Source organism: Callionymus lyra, chromosome 17, assembly GCF_982586985.1.
Source record: "Callionymus lyra chromosome 17, fCalLyr1.hap1.1, whole genome shotgun sequence".
In the NCBI taxonomy this organism is placed as follows: Eukaryota; Metazoa; Chordata; class Actinopteri; order Syngnathiformes; family Callionymidae; genus Callionymus; species Callionymus lyra.
Genome location: NC_141834.1, coordinates 3,790,488 through 3,816,660, shown reverse-complemented (window position 1 = coordinate 3,816,660; position 26,173 = coordinate 3,790,488). Strand labels below are relative to the sequence as shown.

At 41.8% G+C, this 26,173-nt stretch overlaps 1 protein-coding gene across 1 annotated transcript in view; it reads left to right on the top strand.

Moving 5' to 3' along the window:
• thsd7ab (thrombospondin, type I, domain containing 7Ab) overlaps window positions 1–26,173 on the top strand; it is a 123,184-nt gene that overhangs the window by 71,055 nt on the left and 25,956 nt on the right. The window contains exons 13-23 of the mRNA XM_087778966.1: window positions 2,723–2,917; window positions 3,586–3,852; window positions 9,664–9,842; window positions 11,428–11,433; window positions 11,520–11,653; window positions 12,345–12,498; window positions 14,378–14,519; window positions 19,973–20,088; window positions 20,147–20,264; window positions 21,500–21,645; window positions 21,718–21,892. Coding sequence (XP_087635092.1) covers window positions 2,723–2,917; window positions 3,586–3,852; window positions 9,664–9,842; window positions 11,428–11,433; window positions 11,520–11,653; window positions 12,345–12,498; window positions 14,378–14,519; window positions 19,973–20,088; window positions 20,147–20,264; window positions 21,500–21,645; window positions 21,718–21,892 — 1,632 coding nt within the window. The remainder of the gene's footprint in view (window positions 1–2,722; window positions 2,918–3,585; window positions 3,853–9,663; window positions 9,843–11,427; window positions 11,434–11,519; window positions 11,654–12,344; window positions 12,499–14,377; window positions 14,520–19,972; window positions 20,089–20,146; window positions 20,265–21,499; window positions 21,646–21,717; window positions 21,893–26,173) is intronic.

Here is a 26,173-nt window from a genome sequence, read left to right as displayed (position 1 = left end):
CTTAAAATGTATCAGCCAAACAATTGAAAACACATCCTGAGGGAAACAAACATCTTGAACCATTTTTACAAAAAATAAAGCTTTACTTCTTCCTGCTTATATAATACAGCTATAGGAAGCAGGGAACGTTAACATTATGCTGCTATGACAATATCAATGTGCATAAGCAGTGACTTGAAAAACACTGGAAAACTTGGTCTATTAAATCCTTATTATCATCTCTGTCATCATCCTGACACAGCTGTAGTTTATCACATATCATGGAGCTGCTCCACATTTCTACACATTCAGAACAAGCTCACCATGCTGTATGTGCTGGTGTATGACTTGAGATGAGGCTCATGGTCCCAGAAGATTTTGGTTAAAGTAAAAAAAATCCAGTTAAATGAGGTCAATTTTATTTAGTTGCCAGGAAAGATTAATTATATCTTACTCTGCTTTTCTCTTGTGTCATATGTTCACATCAGAGAATAATTTTGAAGACTCTAAAATTATGTTTCCCTCTGGGAATAAGCATTTACTGAGAAGGACGTCAGGATTAGGATGTTAACAACAAACACTCATAAACTGCTTTAGTTAAAAGACACATTTTATTTAAACATTAGTTTTAGCATTTATTGTTTAAACAGCCATTCAGTAACACCCTTTAACATAATGCAGGTTCTATGAATTGTGCAAACCCCTCAAAACTATCTTTGTATTGGTTAATCCTCAAGTCCCTGCCTCGTCTCTGTGAAAACTCAATCCACTCGCCACCCAGCTGAACCCTCAGGACACAAGTTAAATGAGGCTGTGAGCCTCATGGGCATGGACAGCCAACATGCAAGACAATGTAGACTGCTGACCCCGCCACAAGGTCAAGGCTCGCCGTGCAGATGTCCTCAGCCCACAACAACCAGCAGAAGGGTCACTGTAGCACCTACAATGCAGGTGGAAGAACCACCTGACGGCCTGGTTGATGGCATAATCTTCCTCTCTCTTTGCGCTTTATGGAGTCTACTGACTCCTTCAAGAAAGATCTTAAGATGTTTTTATTTGTTCAGGCTTTTCCTTGATTTTCTGGAACTCCTGTTGTGTTATCAGTTTTATCTTGACCTTTAAAGTATATACTTTATAGAATATTGTTTTGATTGTTTAAGCGCTTTGTGACCCTGGTCTGGAAAAGCGCTATACAAATAAAAATTGCTTACTAACTTACTATAACTCCTTCAGTGGCTGGAGACCACCTCACCCAGCCGTCATCTGTCGTGACAGATCAATAATGGGGGCATCTGAGCACCTGGTCCGGGTCCACGTGAGGCTGCGGTTGGAATACCTAGAGCGTTAGAGAGATACAGAAATCCAGTACCAACAGAATGTCCTAGGGCAGGAGGGTGTAAGCAAGTAGGCCTCCGGAAAAGACAACAAATCTTAAACGCATCTAAAACCATTAACCAGGGATTGTTACAGAAGAGCAGAGAAAGAACAGGAGTTGGAGTCAAGGCACTTCCTCACCCTCCAGTGTCCTTAAGGCCATTGAGCCTTGGTGTACACAGGGACCGGGTACCACTGGAGAGGGCCAAGGTCGGAACTGTCCAAAGTCGGGGAATAACATAGATTTGATGTGCTGTGTAACAGAATGCGTGCCCATTGGCTGAGCATCACTTCGCATCAATTACCAAACTAAACATGGTTGGAGGTTTAGATGCAATCTTTGCATGCACCGACACCACACGATGTAAACAATACGCAAGGACCACCTTTGGAGAACTGGGCGATGCATTATGCGTCGCATTTAATTTATCCTCCTGCTCTGCTAGAGAACCAGATCTCAAGACCGAACCCCCAGACACGGCTTAACTTGCCAGGCATCGAAAACTTCCTGGTGCACTTTGACGGCCAGCAGAAGGTCTCAGTAGGCCACACAACCTGAACAATTACATGATTGGTTACCAAAAACACCAAAACAACACAAAATTTGACATTGTTGATCAGTTGTCTTTTCACATGCTGTCAGGAGCTGTCTGCTGAGTTGAAAAGGAGAAAGTGCAGCTTGGATTTTCATTATGACTATTTTTTACTTGAATATTTAGATAACATGTTTGTAATTTTAAAAAGTTGATTATTTGTTTATTAATATTTGGCATGACAATGAACCATCTTTGTCTAAGACTGAAATAAGCCAGACATCATCTGTTCAGAGCGAGTGGAGTACATGTAATAAGTTTGAAGTTTAGAAAGTTCTGTCTGGATTTATTTTTAGATTTGGCAGGCATACTGTTCTTTGTTGTTACACCTTCTCTTATCTTAAGGCTGTAAAACAAATGTGTTTGTGGTATTCCTTGTTTTGAGATCTGGGTCAAAGTGAATGGCTTTCATAAATGAATATGCAGTGGTGAAGGTTGTTTAAGGAGACAATTTTTTGTTTGTTTTTTTATTAGTATTATTTATATTTGAAAATGGGAAAAAAGGAAACATAATAAACAAGCCTTCCTGTGTCTTGTCAGTCCCGTCTTGTCACAACAGCCTATAAACTGATGCATGTCATTCAAAACACAAAAGCTGAAACAAACAACACAAGTAAACTTCTGACACACAATAGAGTTTTATGAAAAAGTTGTGGAGATGTTCCAGAGAGGAAGCTTTAATTAGTCGTGAATAAAAGTGTGAGACGTTTATTTACAAGCCGCTTCTTCATAATGGCTCTCTAACGTGGTGTTCTGACTTCCTGTCCGTCTTCCAGCCGTGTCGTGTCGCCAGCTGGACGGGACTCAGGCCGACATCAGCGAGTGTCTGAAGTTTGCCAAGACCATGCCCCCCATCACGCAGCGCTGCCAGCTCCCATGCCAGGACGACTGCCAACTCACTAACTGGTCCAAGTTCTCGTCCTGCACGGCCGACTGCGTGGGGGTCCGCACCAGGAAGAGGGCTCTGATTGGTGAGTGAGTCGGCTCGGGGAGCGGCGACGGGTTTGGCAACACGCCAGAGGTGAACTGAACTTTTCAGAGAGGTGACTCAGCACAGATGAAACATGAATCAGCCCTTTGTATCTTCACTGACGATAACTTTAGAGGATAATAATAACACAATTGACCAAGAATAAAAAACCCTCACTCGTATAGCGACATCACAAAAAAAAAACTTTATTCAACTAAATAAGACAATTAGTGTAAAAGCTGTGATGATCTTTATAGAAAATGGAAAAATCTGTTAAAAACGAAAATATATATTATAGAAAACATGTGCATTAATAATGCTAAATAAATACATCTACATTAGTTGTGGGCAATTGCATTTCCTCAGGGGCCACAGTGGATACAGCGGCTGCTGTCAGACAAATAAAGCATATAAAAAGGTAAAATTGTGTTATTATCTTTAAAAATTCTGATATAAATCACTTTTTTCCAGATACATTTTGATATGGATGTAATCATATTATTATTATTTGTTAATACTAAGACAGAACCATATGGTCATATTTAGAGACAAGAAGTTAATAATAGAAATGAAAACAAAATACATGTGGCCCCAGGTCTACATGTATCTACAGGTATCTACAGGTATCTACAGGTATCTACAACTTTCAGAACGTGTCTCCCTCCCCAGGTCGTAGTAAGAAGAAGGACAAATGCAAGAACACCCAGATGTACCCGCTCAGCGAGACTCAGTACTGTCCCTGCGACAAGTACAATGCTCAGCCCGTGGGCAACTGGTCCGACTGCATCCTTCCGGAGGCCGGGCGGGTGGAGAGCACGCTGGGCCTGAAGGTCCAGGGGGATATCAAGGAGTGCGGGCAGGGGTACCGGTACCAGGCCATGGTGTGTTACGATCAGGACAACCGTCTGGTGGAGACGTTGCGCTGCAACAGTCACGGTGAGTCCTCAGTGATCATCCTTGAGATTTCAAGTATCAACTTTTGGTTGTCAAGCTAAAGAAACACACTCTTCATCATCATCTTCCTCGAAGACTTCTGCTGCAGAACTCGCTGACGCAACATCGAGCTCAGTGTGTGTAGTAGCCGCTCGTATGTGTGGCCGTGTGAGTCCGTTAGCAGACCCTTCTCCATGCACAATATCACTTTAGGAGGCATTTTTCCTGTTCGACTCCCACTTGTTGCTCCTTATCTGGGACCCCAAACCCTCCACACGGAGGATCCCGGAGAATGAAGCCGCTCGTGAAATTGCTGTGAAATGGAATGTGGGCGACGGTGGAGTGAATACATCAGTGGAGAGCGGGATACAAACGAGGGCTCGTTGTGAGACTCACAGTTGTGTGTCTGTGTTAATCCGAGAGTGGGTGTGTTTGTGTGCTTGTGTGTAGCCCGGGCCTGCTTGAGAAGTGACAGCAGCGAGCTTTTGCTGAGGTGGACACAAAAACAAAAACATTCAAATGTTTGTTTAGGGATTTGGTTAATTCTCTCAGTTCCACCTCATCATCAGTCTTCAGTCATGAGCTGAGCTAAAAGACAGTAGTTGTAAAAGACTTGACCAACAATTTCTCTTTGTTGTTCATCAAATCTTACTTGTGTATTTATTTTCGGTGGGTCTTGTCACACATACAAAATGTTTCAGTCTCCTTCATCGCTACCAGCCTCGGGTAAGCTTGAGCTTGACGCTCCGAGATAATTGGTCGGGTCTGGAGACGACTCCTGATGTAAGTGTTGAGTCAGTAGAATTGTGTGTGTCTGACATGTTATCAGAAGCAGTAACATCTAAACTGTGTGTCAGATATAACGATGTTGCTCTGATGCTGATGAAACGGTTCAGTCTCGAACAGTAACTGCTGCAAACTCCAGAGTTAGAGTTCACAAGTTCTCTGGAGACGCTAACACCTTTTCCAAAAGATTAGTCAAATGTCTCATGGACGGGTACTGGTCCTTGGGGAACACTGCCCTGCAGCACTGTTTCCAACTAAGGGCCTGCCGGTTGGTTTATTGGCTCGGAATCCAAATAAATGTTGATATTGTGATTGAAAAAGTGGCCATTGTTTTAGATTAGAAACAAAGATTGTACCTTGGCTTCTATTGAGAGCAAACCTGAGAGAAACATATTTGTAGGTCGTCAAAAAACACTTTGTCGACAGATGTAAATGTAGTTTAGACGGCAGCAGATTCCTAAGTAATTGAGTGTCTTTTGTTGAAAACAGCAGGTGTTAAAACCATGCTGTAAGTTCCTCCAGGACTTGACTACCATGATTTGTGTCGAGTCGTCGTTGTCATTCCTCTCCTCCGACATTAACTTAGCTCTAAAACTCAGTCAAAACTGAAACTCCATCTTCGGAGGAGCGGTGGGAGGAATCCTGACGACGACCTTCCATCACCACCTCGCGCTAGCGTGGTTATATAAGCGTGTTGAGGAAGCTCTGCGCCCGCTGACAGATACACTAAATAAAAGATGTGTTGTGAGTTTTCATTAGCTCTCCACTCAGTTGAATAATCGCTGCTTCTTGAATCTGGTTTCATCACGCTGCCGTCGACGCTCCCATCACTGGCTCGCACTCTGACATGCGAGGAAAAATGGAAGTGCGGCGTCTTTTTGTAGCATTTGTAGCTTTTGAAGTCGGAATGTTTTGCATCCTGTTTTTGGGGAATAAACATTTAGAATAATTACCAAAAACAAAAGAGAGTCTCGGGGAGTCTGAGCAAACTTGAGAAGTTGCAGAGCTGGAGGTGATTTATTCTGGAATGACCTTCCATTCCCAGGGATGTGAGACATATGAGAGCGAGGGAGGCAATGTTTCAGATTGTAAAAAAGATCAACCAAATAAAAGCCGACCATAAAAAGGGTCAGTCATCGTCAACCTGCGGTAAATCGTCCGCAGCAAATGGACACCTGGTTTTGTAAGACGTTCGATGAATCAGGTTTAAGTGAAAGTGGTTGAGTTGTAACGCTGAGGGTCAGTGTGCAGCTTCTTTATGTGAGAGGATGTTATCTGGTGCCAAAGCAGCTTCTTGGCACGACACCTGATACGGTTAAACCAGGTGACCCCACGCACCTGTGACAGCAGCTGAGCGTGAGTGGACGTGACAGAAGTGTGGCAACAGGTCAGAGGTGATGAACTCAGGTGTGACGAGCGCCACTGGATGTCATCTGAGGTAACGTGTATGTGTATGTACACGTCATACATACACTATAAAAATCAGCACTTGTCAATCACACATATTCAGTCAATCTCAAATAATTAAATAATATATACATATTCCCAAAGATAAAAAGACCATGTGCAAGAAGCATCATTAGGGAAAATTCCCAGCTTTCCAAGATATGACAAAATGATTCATACCTTCCACACACTGTCACAGTCTACAGGAAAATCCAAAGTTCAATAGCATTCCAAACAGTCCAACGTGTTCTAAAGCTCCCTCATTTCTCATATTCATTGGGAACAGCTGTTTGAATCAACTCAATAGGTGAAAAACAGCACCTCTCCTGAGTCGGTTTGGAGACAACCATGGCTAAAATAAATGAGCTCTCTGAGGACATGTGTCTGCATACTGTGGTTATAGCTATAAGGCTATATCGAGAAAAAGAAATTCAGATACATGTTTATAATAAATAAGAGCTCTATGCCAATGCATTAGTGTAATCCTGTAATCTACCAACACAATCCTAATCCACAATCATATAAAGAAACCAGTTCATTTATGAGGTAACAGCAGAGCAACCACTCTTCCTTTTCCAAGAGACCACAACATAAATTACATGTTAATACTGGAGTTGTTTTTCACTACTCTGCACTAAGCTAGTTGCTAAGGCACACATGATTATTAACATGTGAAGCCCTTAGAAGAGACTTGTAACTAATGGCCTCATCCATTCTCTGTGTGAGTCATGAGTGCGCAAACCCTTTTTCAAGGGGCGGGGCTCCAGTGCAGGCTCGCTGATACAACAGAAGTCACCCGACAGAAAAAGGTTAATTAAAAGGTTGTTAAAGTAACACCATCATCGTCCGGTATTCAGTTAACTGAAAGAAATGAAGAATAATTCAACAGAAGATCTATGAGGGAAAAAAAAGACGATCCACCTTAAAGTTCTTATGTCTTTGTGTCCAAATGAATGAATGTCTGAAATAAAATAGTGATCAACATTCAAGTTTAATAATCCAACAGAAAAATATCCCAAAGTAAGAGCTGGAATGTGCTGCCGTCGAGTCTCGCTTCCCACGCGCAATCAATGCATTAAAAAAATGAAAGAAAAAACACTTCAGTAAAGCTACATTTTTATCTAGAGTGTTCAGATGTTGCCAGTTCATGTTCATCAGGGAACAATTTCAATCAACATTAGAATCAACTGCCATTTTTTACACACATTACAAAACGATCCATCAACACCACTAAGCATAAACTTTATAAAAATAAAATAATATTTAGAGCATCAGGGAAAAATGGGGCATTGTTCTCAATGTCACACATGAGCTAGCAATAAATGTTGTTGTTAAAGTGAAACTAATGTGTCTCTTAAATGGACTTGGACTTCTATTGTACTCATCAGTCTGTTTGTATAAAACTCTCTTTTTATTCAAATATCTACATTAGAAAAGGATCTTAAGCCCCGCCCACTGAAAACACGTTTTTCTGGAGATTACATTTTGTTAACCCACTATGCTGTGATTGGTCAAACATTGAGGTTCCTCACCACGCGTCATCAATCCCCCGAGTCTCCAATAGGCTCCACTCTTGTAACCTCTCTTTCGCTGAGATTTCAGATGGGGGAGAACTTTATAAAGTAATAAGTCCAGAACATGGCCATGATAAAGATTTTACTGCATCTTAGAGAGGAAGACTTCAACTTCAAGAATTGAAAAGTTTCATTATACAATATATATATATACTGAGAGCAGCAGGAGGCTAGTTGTAAATGATGCAGCAAAGTCCATATTCCCATAAATACACTCTTCTATGTCAGTCAAAGTCATGGCCGAGCAGCACGATCCTTCACCTGTCCTTCTCTCATCCTCACATCCGCCTTGAACGTCACCTTGGGCGCGGCTGCGAATAAGTGTTTCATCCAATATCAACTGCAGGAGTTTCATTCTCTCCACAAACGTCTCCGCTAACCTCGATGACAATCCTTGTGCCTCTCACTCGCATTGGCCCCGGCTGGATAAGACCCCCGTGGTCTTCAATCAAACCTCAGCGGGTGCGGCTCCTAGAATGAATCAGAACTCAGTACTCTTCCCATCTACAAATATTTCATGTTGAAGTAGTTTTTTTAAAAGCTTTTTTTCTGCAGATCTAAGAATAATACATGGATCCTGGTGTGATTCATTTGAACTGTCAAACATGTCAAGAACACCAAGACAATGTTCACTCAGTTTGTATTGGATCTGGCAGTCACAAGTGATCCGTGCCTCACCTGGAGGTTTCTGCCTGTATTTTATGCTAGATATTCCAATTTTAGTTAATAAAATGTCAGAAATGTGTGTAATGATACTGCATCTTTAACAAAGAGCAGTGTAAATTATTTATATTTATTTCATTTCCTTTATCCTTTTTATCATAATCTCCCGACTGCACGTCACTGCTGTAAATAATAAAATGTTGAAACTGACTGTTGATGTTAACACAACACAACAAAACATGTTTTATAGATTATAATCCATGCATTTGTGTCTTCCCGTTTAGACTATTGTAACAGTTTATTTTCGTGACTAAACAAGAAGGAGCTGTCTCGACTGCAGTGAATACAAAAATTTGAAAAAAATCTGATCTGCTCTAGTAGAAGAACTCACATTTCACCGATCCTTAAAACTCTGCATTTGCTGCCAGTTCTTTCCGGATACATTTTTAAATTCTGCTTCTTACTTTCAGAGCTATTTATGGTCAGGCTCCTCCTTACATCACTAATCTGATCCAGACTTACACCCCAGCTCGGGCTCTGAGGTCTGTGGATCAGAATCTACTGATGGTTCCTCGCACACGGCTCAGGACCAGAGGAGAGAAATCTTTTCAGGCTGTTGCTCCTAAGCTTTGGAACGATCTTCCTCTCTCTTTGCACTTGATGGATCTACTGACTCCTTTAAGAAACATCTTAAGATGTTTTTATTTGTTCAGGCTTTTCCTTGATTTTCTGGAACTCCTGTGTTGTTCTCAGTATTATCTTGATCTTTAAAGTATATCCTTTTTTGAGTATTGTTTTGATTGTTTAAGCGCTGGTCTGGAAAAGCGCTATATAAATAAATATTACTTACTTATGGTTCCTGAACATGCTTTCGGACCAGAGGAGAGAAATCCTTCCAGACTGTTGCTCCTAAGCTTTGGAACGATCTTCCTCTCTCTTTGCACTTGATGGATCTACTGACTCCTTTAAGAAACATCTTAAGACGTTTTTATTTGTTCAGGCTTTTTTTTTAACTTTCTTGTCATCTTGGCCTGATAAAGCATGTATTTTAACTGTGTATTCTTTTGATTGTTTAAGCGCTTTGTGACCCTGGCCTGGGAAAAGGTGCTTTACAAATAAAAATACCTACTTTCTTACTTACATAATGTTAGAATAGATAATAAAGTGAATGGAATACTCGCACTGTGAGACTCATTCTAAGCACTGTTAGTGATTCAGCAAGTGATTAACTTCCTTAATGCTGACCTTAGTCACGACTCATGAAGAGTCATTGAACTATATCAAACTATGAGTCCAACAACCTCCAGTCGTTCATGAGTTACGACTCATGGATCTGTTCTTGCAGGTTACATCGAGGAGGCCTGCATCATCCCGTGTCCCTCGGACTGCAAACTCAGTGAATGGTCCAACTGGTCTCGCTGCAGCAAGTCCTGCGGCAGTGGGGTCAAAGTTCGCTCCAAGTGGCTGAGAGAGAAGCCCTACAACGGAGGCCGGCCCTGCCCCAAACTGGACCACATCAACCAGGTGGGATGTCCACACAGAAGCCACTCTGGTGTGCTCCCGTTATGCAGGCGTAACTGAGAGCAGGAAGTAGGTGCAGTAAGTGAAAGTGTTTAAACGCCCCTGCTGAGCTGTTCAGGTCTTCCTGGTTCAAGTTTAGCTAATTAAAGGCTTCTCTGGGCGCATAGAATTCAAATGCTGAGTGAGCAGAGTGTGTGTGTGTGTCTGTGTGAGAGAGAGTGTGTGTGTGTCTGTGTGAGGGGAGGGTGTCTGTGTGTGTGTGTGTGTGTCTGTGTGTGTGTGTGTGTGTGTGTGTGTGTGTGTGTGTGTGTGTGTGTGTGTGTGTGTGTGTGTGTGTGTGTGTGTGTGTGTGAGTGTGTGTGTGTGTGTGTGTGTGTGTGTGTGTGTGTGTGTCTGTGTGAGAGAGAGTGTGTGTGTGTCTGTGTGAGGGGAGGGTGTGTGTGTGTGTGTGTGTGTGTGTGTCTGTGTGAGAGAGAGTGTGTGTGTGTCTGTGTGCGTGTCTTTGTGAGTGTGAGAGAGTGTGTGTGTGTGTCTGTGTGAGAGAGAGTGTGTGTGTGTCTGTGTGAGGGGAGGGTGTGTGCGTGTCTTTGTGAGTGTGAGAGAGTGTGTGTGTGTGTCTGTGTGAGAGGGTGTGTGTGTGTGTGTGTCTTTGTGAGTGTGAGAGAGTGTGCGTGTGTGTCTGTGTGAGAGGGTGTGTGTGTGTGTGTGTCTTTGTGAGTGTGAGAGAGTGTGTGTGTGTGAGAGTATGTGTGTGTCTGAGTGTCTGTGTGAGAGAGAGTGTGTGTGTGTGTTTGTGTGTTTGTCTTTGTGAGTGTGAGAGAGTGTGTGTCTGAGTGTCTGTGTGAGAGAGAGTGTGTGTGTGTGTGTGTGTGTGTGTGTGTGTGTGTGTGTGTGTGTGTGTGTGTGTGTGTGTGTGTGTGTGTGTGTGTGTGTGTGTGTGAGTGTCTTTGTGAGTGTGAGAGAGTGTGTGTGTGTGCGTGAGAAAGTCTGAGTGTCTGTGTGAGAGAGAGTGTGTGTGTGACAGTGTGAGTGTGAGAGAGTGTATGTGTGTGTCTGTGCGTCTCTTCATCTATGTGCGTAAATGTCCATGTGAGTTCTTGTTTTTTGAGTATATGTTGTTGGTTGCGTGTGTGTGTGCGAGAGAGAATGCGTGTGTGAGAATGTGTGTGCGAGTGTCTCTCTGAGTGTGTGAGAGTCTATGTGTGAGTATCTGTGTGTGTCAGTGTTCGTGGGTGCTTATGAGTGTGTTTGTATCTGTGATTGTATGTTTGAGTTCCTGTGAGTTTCTGTGTTGGGTCTATGAATATGTGTGTTTGCCTGAGTGTGTATTATATGTGTTTGCACAAGTGTGCTGTATGTATATGTATTTGTGTCCTTTAGTTTCTATGTGTGTATATGTGTGTGTGTGCACATGCGTGTGTGAGTTTGTGTGTGTACACGCGTGTGTGAGTGTGTGTGTGTATATGTGTGTGTACACGCGTGTGTGCAGTATGTCAAGCAGCATCAATCAAATGTTCCAGTGTTAAGCTGCTCACTAACTCTCGTCTCCTCTGATCTTCCTGCTGCCGGCCGTGACTCACCGCTGCAGGCTCAGGTGAGATCACATGACTCTGCTGTTGAACCCTCATCACTGCTGCTCCGTCAGGAAGATCGTGCGTTAAACAGTGATGGTCTCTGCAGGTGTACGAGGTGGTCCCGTGCCAGAGCGACTGTAACCAGTATGTGTGGGTGGCCGAACCCTGGAGCGTGTGGAAGGTCAGCAACGTGGACCTGAAGGAGAACTGTGGAGAAGGAGTCCAGACCCGGAAAGTGCGGTGAGGACTCCTGGAGGATCTGGATTTTGGATTAGTTTTCTTTTCCAGTACAAAAATAATAATAACAAAAAAAGATTGCAACAATAGTGAGTTCCATTACAATTGTAAAAAAAGAGACAATAAACTACAGAAGAAAAAAACAAGTTACAACTTTTTCTTTCACAAAACAAATTACAATTGTTGCAGAAAAATAATGAATAATACATTTGTTTGTTGTCCAGGATGACACACACTAATGACTTCTCAAAGATTTCAAAGCCTTGAAGTTCTCGCTCGTGCATCATCACCGTCTGTTTTTGGACGAAAAAACACATTTTAAATGTTGCAACACCAAACTTCTGCTGTCAAAACATTTCAACCTCTCAAATCTGAGTTCTTAGAAAAAGTCTTGACATCGCGCTCCGTCCTCGTCCAACACGACTGAGCCGACAGTCGACGTCTGCCAACTTGTCGGATTTGTTCTCGGCTCGCCAACACAAAACTGCGCTCGCGAGAAATTAAACCCGTCCGACTGTAAACTCAGATGCTAACCCTCATGTCAACGTCGCGATGATTCGGCGATATCAGTTAAAGAGCCGCTGGAAAGCCGTGCAGCGATCAGACGACTCCTCCTTCTGATCATTTTATTTAAATTAGCCAAAACATTATGACCAGGTGATTCTTTAGTGATCCCTTCTTGTGGCTCCCTCAGGTGCATGCTCAACACCATCGACGGCCCGTCCGAGGCCGTGGAGGACTACCTGTGCGACCCGGAGGAGATGCCCCTGGGAGCCCGGGAGAGTCAGCTGCCCTGCCCTGAAGACTGCGTCCTCAACGACTGGGGGCCCTGGAGCCGCTGCAGCGTGGTGAGTCGTCAAGTCAGCAGCAGTCTTGAAGTCTGTTTACATTCAGGAGTTTAACGTCGGAGCAGGAGTGCATCACGTGAATCACCATCAACGAGTGATTTCCAGGAGGAGAGATTGATGAAGCTTCGCGTCACCTGTATTAAACTAGATTTACAGTCACATGACAAGTCCATAAATGTGCATCCAGACAGTAGCAGCCGATGCCAGACGACCACAAATATAGTCACTATCTAATGGTTTTAGCACATTGTTATCTCTGGAAGAACCAGAGTAATAAAAGTGACAACATGAAGTCACCGTGTAGCTCATGTCGTTGTGGCACTAGTTTATCTGAAAGTAAAATCACATCAATATAGAAGTATATCAGAATATTAAATGGTTGATTTTTGATTAACATTTCAAACTTTTATATTGAAAGGTTGCATTTGTTTTCACTGAAGAATTTAATCCACTATCTTGTTTATTTAAAGTTTTTGTTTGTTTGTTTTACCTTTGTGCTATCTCAGGGTCAAGTCGACCCGAAGGCAGCAAACAAATGTGTTTGTGGTATCCCTTGTGTTGTCCCTGGGTCAAGATGAAGTTCATCTTCAAATCAAATCAAATTTGAAAAAAATAATATTTTCATCCATACATTTTCTTCATCTTCTCACGTATGGGGGTGCAAAATGATTAATATTATGCAGTTATTTTAACACACACTTATTTCAATAAAAAAAAATTTTTTTCTAAAGTCAATATAAAAAAAAAAAATTAGCCTTTTAAATATACTAATAAGTGTAGGTATAATAGTGCCACTACACAGTATTTAATTTAAAAGAATGCAAAATAAAAGATTACATTATAATAACTAAAACATTGAAATTAGAACTAAAAAGTGTTTGAATGTACCAATAATTTAAGTCAATCAGTTATTTATTAAAACAGATTAAACCTTTCAATATAGAAATGATTGAATTTAATTCCAATGCCATGCTTAAAATGAACTGAATTTCAATAAAAAAAAAAGAATGAGTTACCATTTAAAATGTTAAATTCAACCTTCTATATTCTGATGTCACTAATATATTTCCATACATAATTTGCTAGATGAACACAAGTTGAAGACCATCATGTACCCCAGGAAATGCATTCGACCACATCACAAACTTTACAAATTAGGACTTTTTATGTGGCCGTGGTGCTTTAAATACATTTGAAGACTAAATCAAAGCTTAAAAACCTGATCGACAAAGTGGTGTCGAACTGCAGCAACTCTACGACGATCTTCTGTGTGACACGAAACTTTTCTGTCTCCACGAAAAAACATGATTAACATGCTAATGAAGAAGCTCTGATTACATTGCTGCAGCGAGGCTCACCTTGACGCTCGCCCCCCTGCACACCGGGAACACTGTGTTCAGGCGCCGACGCCACAGAGACACGTTAACTGCCGCTCCTCGCCAGCGCGTCAATCACAGCTCTGCAGGAACATTGAGCTGCAGACCATGACGAGCCTCCAGCCTCTTCTGTCGCTGGTGTTCTGTCATCTGCGGAGACCAGCGCGATCGTAGATTATCCCCCGGAAGACTCGGATTGTTTCTAAGAATGTCTGCACGTCGCAAATGTTCCAGTAAGCCGGAAGAGAATCGGGGAGCAGACGCGTTCACACACTGATATGTGGATCTGCTGCCGTGCTGCAGCCTCACACTCAACTCTACACGTTCGTTTCCACCTTAAACCCATCATCTTTTCACGTCTCCGTGACATCCCTCCGCCAGACCGCACGTCAAACTCAAGGCCAGCCCAGTCATTTAATGTGGCCTCAAGAGTTTTACATCAGGACAGTTAAATGAATCAACAGCACCTAATGTCACTAGTTTATATTTGTTTCTTGCTCCAGCCTTGCGCCAGTGGAACCAGTCGAGCACGGACCGCGTACACCCTGCGCTCGCCCACCATGGGGAAGGTCTGTCCGGACCTGAGCGACAAGGAGCCCTGCCGCATCAACCTGAACTGCTACAACTACTTCTACAACATCACAGGTAACATGTCTTCGGTCGGTAAAGTGAAGCTAGGATTATCTTAGCCTCACCTACAACCCTACAACAACCACAAGGTCATAGGTTACAGATTGTGTGCATCACATAACATGAGGAATGTCATTCATTTTAAATCCAGATTACAAGAGGATATTTCATGTAATCCATTAATAATGTACATTCTAGCGATCAGGAGTAAAGCGAGAGTCACATGTTTTAACATACATGAAGTTGCATTATGTTAAGACCTATAATGCACTTCTATTCTGACAGATTGAATTGTAATGGCTCTTGATGTATGTGTAGCAATGATGATAATCCTGGATTCGATGTTCTCTTATCTCAGTTACAGTCAAAGGTTATTTGACTAGATTAGAGACCATCGAAAAGGGGACTTACATCTATGGCTATTGTGAAATAAATACACGCCTAAATGTGTATCAATATCAAAATACGTGTATTTCCTATTTCAGAAAGGGTAAATACCTGAAACTTGTTCACCAAGTGGTCTATTTGCTCCACTTGTTTTAGCTCATAGTGATTTCTAAACTCCTACATTTGCTCGTGACATATACAAGCATCCCAGGTGTCCCACTATTAGGTAAAATAATATATATTTTTTGGCTATTGGGAAATAAATACACACATAAATGTGTATATCATTAATGAAATACGTGTATTCCGTCTTTATGTAAAAGCATATTTCCTCATGCTGTATTTCAGTCTTTCCCAGCAGGGTTCTTTCCATCGTAGTCGAGTTATTGCATCAGGTCAAAATAAAAGTATAAAACTGACCATTTAGAAATGTTTTTGATGCCTATATAACAATTTCACAACTAGTTCAACTTGTATAATTTGTTAAATCAATTTTTCCTATTTGTTATTGGTATTGGTTTAATATTCTTATTTTCCATTTATTTTTTGCTTTTCAATTTAAATTGGTAAAATATAATATGCAATGTTGTTGATCTTTATTTCAGAATCTCTAAATAAGATACAATCAAAGTAATACTAAATCTTATTTAAGAATAGACCCTTGTATTTATTTAAAATGTTCCCATCATATTAAAGTCTTTATTTCTTTTATTTTTTAAACATAACAGAATACAAATTACACAACAGTATTTTGCAGCTTCTCCTTGAGTTTGTGATAAATTTAGTCTATTAAAGCCTGACTTTAATAGTTTTTATGGCTCCATGAATTTCAGCAACAGATGTTTCCATCTGTAAATTCAAGCAGAGTATATGTGTGTTGTTTCATCATTCGAGTGTGCTTCCATTTTAGAGCCAACATTTTCTCCGCTGCAGTAAGACCAGTACATTTTCGAATCTGAGTCGTCAATTATTAATATATTAGCCGATGCTGGAGTTGTTTCCACAAGTCACATTGCTAGTGAAGGCAAAGACTTGATTCCAGATTTCAGCAACCTCAGGGAATTCCCAGTACATATGAAAATAAGTTCTGGTCGTGTTTAGTGGGCAACGTTTTCCCAGTAACTTTCATGGCTAGTCTTATGGCTTTTCTGGGTGTAAGATGCATTCTATGGACACATTCATAGTGGATTAGTTGATTCTAGGTGTGTATATTCTTCCACACACTAGTCCAGCAAATCTCCCTGCTGATATATTTATAGACCAGGTCAAGGGTCAGAAGAAAAGGTTTACTACAACTTCTCTGCTAAGGTCTGATGGAGTTATTCATTTATGTAATGGATGCGCCGGGAGACACTAAAAATAAATAAATAAATCAAGAAAAGAAAGTAAACTTTTCTATCAAACACATTCTTAAGCACACATACTCCTTTGGACTTTCGACTAAGACCAGATAAGAATTGTTTGTTGCCAGAAAAAAGTAAGAGATTGTTGAATATTGGTGAGGGATTTTAATGTAATTTTTTGAATGTATTTAAGTGTAAATGTTAGTGCTGTGTGGCAGGTTGAGAATATCTTTATCTGTATTTATAGAAACATTTCAAATATTCTGAATCCTGCAATCTATGAGGGTATGCAAGGTTCCCCACAATTGTGTTTTAAACTGGTAATGCAAGACCTCCTTGTGAATTCTCCCGCTGCTGTTATTCGTTTTAGGGCGTGGTCTATTTTATTTTCAACTAAATCTACTTATGACGTTTGTTTAATTTTTCTTTTTGGCCATTTATTTGAGGAAGCAGGTCCATTTCTATTAAATATATACGTGCCTAGAGTTTGGGAGCCTGACAGACGTTTCAGATCGACCCCATTTTATCATAATTAGATTGGATTTTTGTTTAAGAATTAAAGAAATAAATGGGAACATTTCCTCACCAAGATATTTCAATTTCTTAACTATAGTCAATAACAACACTTCATAGTGTTACTTCAAGTGAACCTTTTTCAGTGTTTCATCTGAAACTACTAGAGTCATCAGTCAAAAGAGTGAACCACACACTGACCCTACGCTAGAGCGACGGTTCTACTGTGTCACATTGGGAGTCATAGTCAAACATATTTCTAACAGGAGATAAAAGTGACGCATCACTCTTGCTCTTGACCCGGACTACTTCTATAGTTGTTGATTTCCTCAAACCTCTCAGGTCGCTCAGAGCTTCTGGTTCTAATCTTCCTCGTATCGCACCTCCGGATCAGAAAGAGGACACGCTTTTCCCATTTCCTGTGCTGCTTATCTCAGACAGAGAAAGAACTGTTGTGAAATTTCATTTGGATTTGTTGTGATGCCTTCAATGCTACCGTCCCACATCCTCTCACCGCCGTCCTCTTTCTCTCCCAGTGTGTTGTTGCAGAGAGAGACGTCTAATCCCCCGGATACCAACACGTACATAATGTAGCAGCAGATTATTATTGCATAAAGCGCTCTATTTTTTTTTTACTATCCAGGCTGCACCTTCCTTCATCCTCACTCTGGTTGTTATCTCATTCTGCTCCTCTCCTACAGTCACTCTTTCTTGTCACAATCTCTCCGGTTCAGTCCCTGGAGAGTCACAAAGCTCCTCCGGTCGCTAATCGAGCCGCTGTAGCTAAAAAAACACGCCTGCCTTTGTCGCAGGACGGGACGCTTCTGACGGCTCCCCTTTTAAAATAATACGGTTTTCAACACACTTCCCGATAAAATACAAACTTTTTCCTGAATGTATGTGGATTCTTGGGAAGGATTTCAAACAAGGCCTCACAAGCAGTTTGAAAGAATTCAACTGAAGAGTAGCAAGTGGAAACCAGGTCAGGAGAGACGTTTGTTTTGTACGTCCAAACTCATCGGCTGGAAAGAAAGACCTGACTTTATGATAAGATGCGAACAAAGTTTTAACATGAACTTTGAGTATTCGTAAGATTAATAATCATTCATAAATATTTGTGAGGTTTACATCAACCATATAGACTTCAATTAAATTTTTGACAACATTCAAAGAATCTTCCAGGAGAAAAAGTAGTCCCAGACAATAATGATGCCCAAATTGCTTCAGTATAAATCTCTAAAAACTCATTATTCTTGAGCTTTATTTGTTAGTGAAACTTTTCCTGTGATGATGTCTCTAACTTTTCTTATTGACAGTCAGACATTCCAGCTAATGAAATAGAAAATACTGTATTGTATTGGACCGTCTTCGGGCTTCAGTATTTTAGTCTTTATCTGGTCAGTGGTGTGAATTCAAGAGCTTCAGTGCTGCTGACCTTAACATCAGCATCAGAACAGACCCACCTTCACAACCTAAATTAGCATATGTGACCCTTAAACGTGTACAATTGATTTCCCTAAAAGTTTCTCCTTCGTTTTGCTTTGTACCTGTAAAGTAAAAGTGCAGGTGAATATATTTTTTTTCCAACCAACTTTAACTTTATTGATTGGCTTTTATGGCTTTGATAAAGCTTGCATGGCTTTTATCTAGATAAATGTAATGTTGAATTTTTGTGAATATCATTTTTCGGTTGACCTCTCCTTTCTCAAAGAAAAAGGGGCGTGGCTATATGTTTCTACCACCATCACATTGACTTCTATCGTGAATAATAATGAAATTACAGCAAAATAAGTTTGCAAAAAAACAGAAAGTGACGTGTGGTGAGGTTCATGGTAGGTGAGGCACTGACTCTTTAGTGTCCGATTTACAAACCCAAAAGAGAAGCTCATTCAATTTGTTATTCCATATCTATTTCACCCCTCATATATTTAATTATCTGAGACCTTTCAATTGGCTGAAAATCCAAATTTGTTTTAAACAATCAATGGATATAGAAAAGGATGAATGAACTAATAAATAATTTTAAAAGGATTTAGCAAACGTGGATTCAAACAGTATAGTAAGTAAGTAAGTAAGTAAGTAATTTTTATTTATATAGCGCTTTTCCAGACCAGGGTCACAAAGTGCTTAAACAATCAAAACAATATTCAATAAAGTATATACTTTAAAGATCAAGATAAAACTGATAACACAACAGGAGTTCCAGAAAATCAAGAAAAAGCCTGAACAAATATAAACGTCTTAAGATGTTTCTTAAAGGAGTCAGTAGATCCATCAAGCGCAAAGAGAGAGGAAGATTGTTCCAAAGCCTATTGAGTATGATTATGATGGTAAAGGATTACAAGGAAGATGCAACTGATTCAATGCTCTTAATTTGAAAGCGGAGCTTTTATTTCCTCCTGTTAAATGGTGTTTGGGGAATATACCGTAGAGTTTAGCGAGAACTCTCCAGATTTAAGTTTGGCTCAAAAGTAAAGAATCCCGAGCGACGGCGTTAGGCGAGTGGTGCTGTAATGACAGATAGACCCGCCTGTTGGTGACCATCAGAGATACGGCAACCCGAAACAATTTGTGAAGGATTGCGCATTGAATTAGTAAAAAAATAATTTGTCGTGTCAACAATTCTGGAAGACCTTTATAATGTGAAATAATCCATTTAAAGAAGCTGTGTCACATCGTCAGTAACACAACACCCAAAGACACACTTTGCAAAAAGACACAAAAACTGGAGATGATGCAGCGTCGGAGCTGCAGCTATTCTTCTGGGCTGATATGAAAGGACCCTGAACGCAGCCAGATTTATTGGATTTAAGTGAGCCGCTCTAAACCTTAAGTGACCTCTCTGCTGACAAAGTAATCATCTGCTATCGACAGTGAAGCGCGGCCGCCGGAAGCTATTTAACGCCACACACACAAACACACACACGCCACTTTACCACAACCCAGTGAATCCCAAAAGTTGTCGTGCGGAGCTCCGGAGGTAATGAGCTCCAGCCGGAGCGGCGCATGGAAAGTTAAAGGCAAGAAAATTCCGCAGAGTCATCAGGAAGATGCTGCATTTGAATGCGAGACACGTTTGCCCCCCAAACACATACAAAGATATATCGGCTGACGAAGAACTTCCATTTTCCACTTTTGATGAGTGTGCTTTTATTTCGGGGTGTGTCATCAAATCTACAAATGTGTTCCTCACGTGGATCAATGAGCTCCTCTGTCTCTCCTCAGACTGGAGCACCTGTCAGCTCAGTCCCAACGCCGTGTGTGGCGGCGGGATCAAGACCCGGATGCTGGACTGCGTTCGCAGCGATGGGAAGTCAGTGGACATCAAGTTCTGCGAGGAGGTGAGACGTGTCTCCTACTCTGGTCTTTCTTGTGGAACTTAAACGGTCTCTCCTGCAGCTCGACCTGGAGAGGAAGTGGCTGATGAACATCTCCTGTGTGGTCGAGTGTCCGGTCAACTGTCAGCTGTCGGAGTGGTCTTCCTGGTCCGATTGTTCACAGACTTGTGGACTTGAAGGTGAGACGCCCCCCCAGAGAAGTATTTTCAGAACGGTTTTCGACAATCCGAGCTGTTCAACACATCCCACCTACCCTGTTGCTCTTCCTGCTCCCACTTAGAAGCTCTGAGAAGAGGAGAGATTTTCTTCTCAATAAATGACTTGCCAGTGATGTTCTGCTGGTTGACACATTGATTTGGTCCCACAGCGACTCGGTTCTGTGTGAGGAAGCGGCTAGAGCACAAGATGAAAGTCTGAGGAAGCAGAAGAGCAGCAGCAGGGGGCGTCATGTGATGCGCTGGAATGGGATGTGAGCGTGTGTGGGAGGCCCGTGTGTCGGACTGCAGGGTCCGTGAGTCGGTTGAGCCGAAAGAATCTGGCAACATGCTCCGAAGAGTGGGCGGGTTAGAGAGTGGAGCAACATGGAAACGGTTCACCGTGTGTACCCTGCACTCCAGGCATGTCCCTCAGCTTCAAAGTAAATGTTGCCCATCAGAGTATATAGACTCGTGTAGCAAATTAAACTAAATTTGTACATTAACCCAGAGGTCCCCAACCGCCGGTCCGGGACCGTGTTAATGATTATTACTGTGTGAAAGGTGTTTATTTGCATTTAACTAAACAAAACTCTTTTCAGAAAAAAAAACTTCAGTTCCAGAGTTCTCATTCCATGTAAATAATTCTCAACCCTTGTGTTATCACAGACCTCCCTGGCTTCCATAAATACATATGCAGTGGTGGAGGTCGTTCACCTTTGACCCAGAGACAACACAAGGGATACCACAAACACATTTGTTTTCAGGCCATTGGGTCACCTTGACCCTGAGATAGCACACATTGGCACCAAGTCTCTACAAGCTACAAGACACACACATAAATAACATTATCAGTAGCACACATCTTGTTGTAACCAGTCCAGAGCTCTTGCTGATCCAGACATGTTTTCTTCATTTAGATAATTATAGTTTTTGCAGGTCATGCCAGTATTTTTGTATCTTAATGTCGGTTGGGGACCCCTACATCTGTGTTTGAGATGGTCTTGTTGGCCCAATGAGACCTTCCCGGCATGGTTCCAGCAACATTTGATTGATGTGTAGAATCAAAGTCCATTTGGTCTTTTAATCTATCTAGGATTATGTCGGGACACTGGTACCAGGGACTGGTACCGGGGACTGGTACCGGGGAGTGTGTCGGGACACCTAGAGGTAACCCCTGAACCCCCACCTGAATTTATCTTCTTCTCTCGTCCTCATAGGGAAGATGTGGCGCCAGCGCTCAGTGGTCCAGGCTCCTCAAGGCGATGGGCGGCCCTGCCCGGTACAGACCGAGCAGTGGAAGCCATGTCCCGTCCAGCCGTGCTACCGCTGGCAGTACAGCGACTGGTCAGAGTGTCGCGTGGAGGTGAATCCACAACTTCTTCACCTTCTCCTGCTCAGTCAAAAAGTGACCCTGTGTTGTGGTGGTCCTTCCCAGAGCGTCGTGTGTGGACACGGCATGCGCTTCCGGAACCTCTCTTGCTTTGTGTCGGACGAGTCCAGCGACGTGGGCGGCGGCCTGGTGGACGACGAGCGCTGCAGCGGCCTGGAGTTGGCCGTTGACGGAGACAAGAACATCACTCTGAAAGAAGTCTGCATTCTTCCCTGTCCAGGTAACTCAGAGAGTAACGTCCATCTATCCTGACATGTTGAGCCTTAATTACACAATTAAGTCCCTGAATCACAGAAGCCTTCTGGAGGAGGAAGTTATAAGAGCAAGGAATGCTTGAGAAGTATCCGATAGATTGTTAGAAATGGCCAAAAAATGTTGCTTATATAAGTGCATTAGCAATTGCCTATTTTATGACAAGTCTATGAAGCATGTGGACACATTGTTCCCTATTTGTGAGATGTCCTTGAATGCAGCATAGTCCGCCAGACTTTTAGTTTTTCTGTAAAATTATTTTCCAACAATTATTTCAGACGTTTCTTGTGCCAATGAAAAAGCAAAAAATGTTTGGAAACCTTTAGATATGTCTAGTTGAGTGTTAATCTACAGAGTGAATCCTCGCTCAGTAAGAACAGGCAGAAGTCGCTCAGATTGTTGACCAGGTTTAACCGTTCTATACGCAGCAGCAGATGTTGCTCTACCACTTCCTCAATTGCACTTCTGATGGCAAATGTGTGAAAGGTCGACACTCCAGATGTGAAAAAAACATCTCAGCAGTCGAGCTAACATTCATTTCTCCGCACAAAGATTAAAGTCTACCTCGTCGTTCCAGACTGACGCTCCTGGATGACGCTGATTCAGCACAAACCACCACCTGTGATAGCTCACTCTCTGCTTCTTTGCTTCTCCTCATAACATATTTTCAATCCGCGCTCCACCTGAAGGGGAATTTTCACAGAGTAACTGAACTGTTTCATGTTCAATTCCGCGATGGAGGAGCGTTTGAGTGCCGGCAGCAGTCGGCGCTCTGCTCTCTTCTGCCAGGAGAGTGATTCATATAAATCACTATAAACGTGGACGGCGCTTCGCTCTCTCGTTTGACTCCACTTCTCATCATTCCTGCACTCTGGCTGATGTGTTTCCTCAGTCCCTCGCACACGTTCTTCCGTCTTCCTCGCTGTGAGCAACATCGCCCTTCCATCCATCCTCAGTCCCCGTAGGCCTTGGACAATTCAGGGTCGGTCAATTTCCTCATGCCAGAGTAGCCACTGTGATCGTCCTATGAATTTATTTATGTTTCAACCAAAGCAAGACTTAAAGGCTGCTGCCAGCGAACTTTACAAACTTCACTTGTGACACCAACAGATTGTTGCGAGCAGTGAAAGATGTTAAAAAGAATATTCTGATGCAGGGAAATCTGTTGTGTAAATAAAGAACACACAAAAACAAAAAAGAGATTTTAAAAGAGACCAGAACCACCATGTAAATTTGCCCATCGCAAAAATGTTAGTTTTCAACAAAAACAAATTGGTCACCAAAAGTAAAAACAACAGTAACAGATCTTTGCCGGGTGCAAACGAGCTGGTAACAATAGAAAAAGAAGACAAATAACAACAATAATTCATGATGAAGCAAAAAACAAGTCAGTGGCAGTGATGAACAAAAAGAGAACAGTGTGTCAGAAGTTGTTTTTCTCGTCTGAAAATAAAAGTAGACAAAGCCTGACAGCAGCAGAAGAAACTTGTGGTGTTTGTGAAATTGCTTAATAACCTCCAAAGAATTTTTACGAGTTTTACTGTTGCATGATCCAGTCAGGTAATGTTGTTTTTTTTGTAGCTGAACGAGCTCAGGAGAAGAAGTTTTTCTTCAGTGACGAGAGATTTACATGACACCCATGGATGTCTTCAGACTCACGTGGGTGTGTAAGTCTCTTTCTCGGTTCCACAACATTCTCTTTATCGTTCACCTTGTGCGAGTCCCATCGAAGACATTAATGTAATAACCCAAAAACACGTGCGTGAGCTAGAGCTAAATGAGCGAACGCCCTTGATTCAAAGGCGAACGATCAGCGGGCAGGGAAGGATTTGGACGTTTCATTAAGTGGCGTGGAGGCACTACAAGGACGGTGGTCTGCACCTCATTCGGCTCAGATGCTACATCGACACGTCACCAGTTCTTTTTCAAAGGCACCGTCAGAGTCAACATTTCTTCACGTGCCGTAAACTAAAGAATGAATGAAGTCATGAGCTCTGCAGCCTCCCGCACCAAACACACGCTTGTGTTTTGATGTTGTGTTTACGTAGCACAGGCAGGTGTGGAACAAAAGCGTAGATAGTAGACTGAAGTATGTGTTGTTGGTCATGTGATCTCAACGAGATATGCCAGTTCAAGAAGTTACGTAAGAAGTGGACAGAGACATCAGCACCCGGAGAGAACTTTCTTCTTGAATGTTGCGATCTGTCCTGGCACATCTCCATCATCTGTGAGATACTCTTCTTGTCATTGAAAGGACGCCGCAGCAGGTTTACCAAGCCTGACCAGCAGGTTCGTGGACTGAGTGATCAGCTGGAGTAAATTAAAGGTTCATTTGTGGCGGATCTTGATTTAAGACGCAGGCGAGTCTGGGCTCAGTCAGGCAGGAATTGATGTTCCACTCCTCTGAAGACCTTCACAAGTTCCCAGCAGTCGTGTTTTTGAGAATAATGCTTCCTGAGATGATATTCCTGCACGACGACGCCTTTTCAATCCACTTTTTTTGGCATTGTTCTGCTTTAATCGGCGATAAGTCTGCCGGGAGTGACAGCAAGTGCCAGAGAGAGGATGACATACGGCGAGGAACCTCGACTTGAACTCGGAGTGATGCGGCGAAGACGGGATTTTGTGCAACAACGTCTGATGAAATGACAGCCGTCTGTGTGTGGGCAACAGACAGAAGTCACATTAGAGCTCATGAAAGGATGATAATGTGTTCGGCTCTCGCCTGAGCCCGCTCCTCCTGGTGACCTTCACGTGGAGGAGAAGGTCGTGTGGCGCTGTGAGCCTCGTGAAGAGCTGCCAATCAAAGATGAAGGCTCTTGTGCAATAGAGTGAAACAGGATGTTGAGACTTACTGAGGTGAATTGAAGATGAAGCTCCTGACAGTCAGGTACACATGATGCGTCCTCCTGAGTACCTCCAATACTAACACAAGTACCACCAGTACTATCACGGTTACCTGTAGTGCTAACATGAGTACTTCTGTTATTAACACAAGTACTACCACTACGATGACAAACTACCTCTAGTGCTAACATACCTACCATACGTACCTCTTGTACTATCAAGGGTACCTCTATTGCTAGCACAAGTACCACCAGCACTATCACGAGTAAGTAAATAACTTACCTCTATTACTAACACAAGTACCACCAGGACTAATGCGAGTACCTCTAGATCAGTCGGCAACCTTAACAACTCAAAGAGCTATTTGGACCCGTTTCCTACATGAAAGTAAACCCTGGAAGCCACAAAACCCCTTTGACTTTACAAATAAATAATGATCACCTTCTCTGTTTGCCTTTATGCTATATATAAATAAACTATAGATAAAACATGATTGTTCACTCAAAATTCAAACTAAACTGATTTTCTACTCACATGTCTCATGGGATTATTTTCAGAGTGATTGTTCTTTTTTTTAGAGTTATGGACAAAAATCTATGTTCATTTTAATGTAGTGACTGGAGCTCAGTTGTCTTCGTCTTCATCTTCTTCAAAAACGACACATCCAAATACCTCTTTGGTGCTCATTTGTAACGTCCCTCTTGTATTGAAGCCTCGACATGAGAAGAATTGATCATAAAAATAATAAAGAAGTCTATATTTCAGGCTTGTTATGAGTGGATGATACCAGACCGTCAGCCTAAATCTCTTATGTCAAGGTTTACACAAAAGGGACGTTACAGGACGACGATGAAGACGAAAACAACTGAGCTCAAGTCGCTACATTAAAATGAACAAACATTATTGTCTCTGATTAAATATAAAATATAATCCAAACCCTTAGTCGACATGAGTGTGAGTGGAAAATATGTGAAATTTAAATAATGTGTGAACTATCTTTAACTGAGTCATGGTTGTTTTTTCCCTTTCTTATGTAAAGCACTATGTGACTCTGAAAATATATTATTTTATATATAAATGTATATAAATAATAATTGTATCATCATAATCATCATCATTATTATTTTATTATTATTACCATCATTTCAACAATGCATGATACAAAATAAAAGGAAATTCATAACAAAATGATTAGATATCAAACTTAACCGCATGTATAATAACGTACATGTTTGTAACTGAATGATTTTCTGAAAAATATAAAAAATGTTCTATGTTGGCTGAAAAAAATGATACCAGATAAAGGGGGTTTTTTTAGGTCTGCACAAATTTGAAAACTGTAACGCTCATTGTTTTTCATTGATACTGTTCCTTTAAGACTGAGACAGGTGAGGGAGGAAGG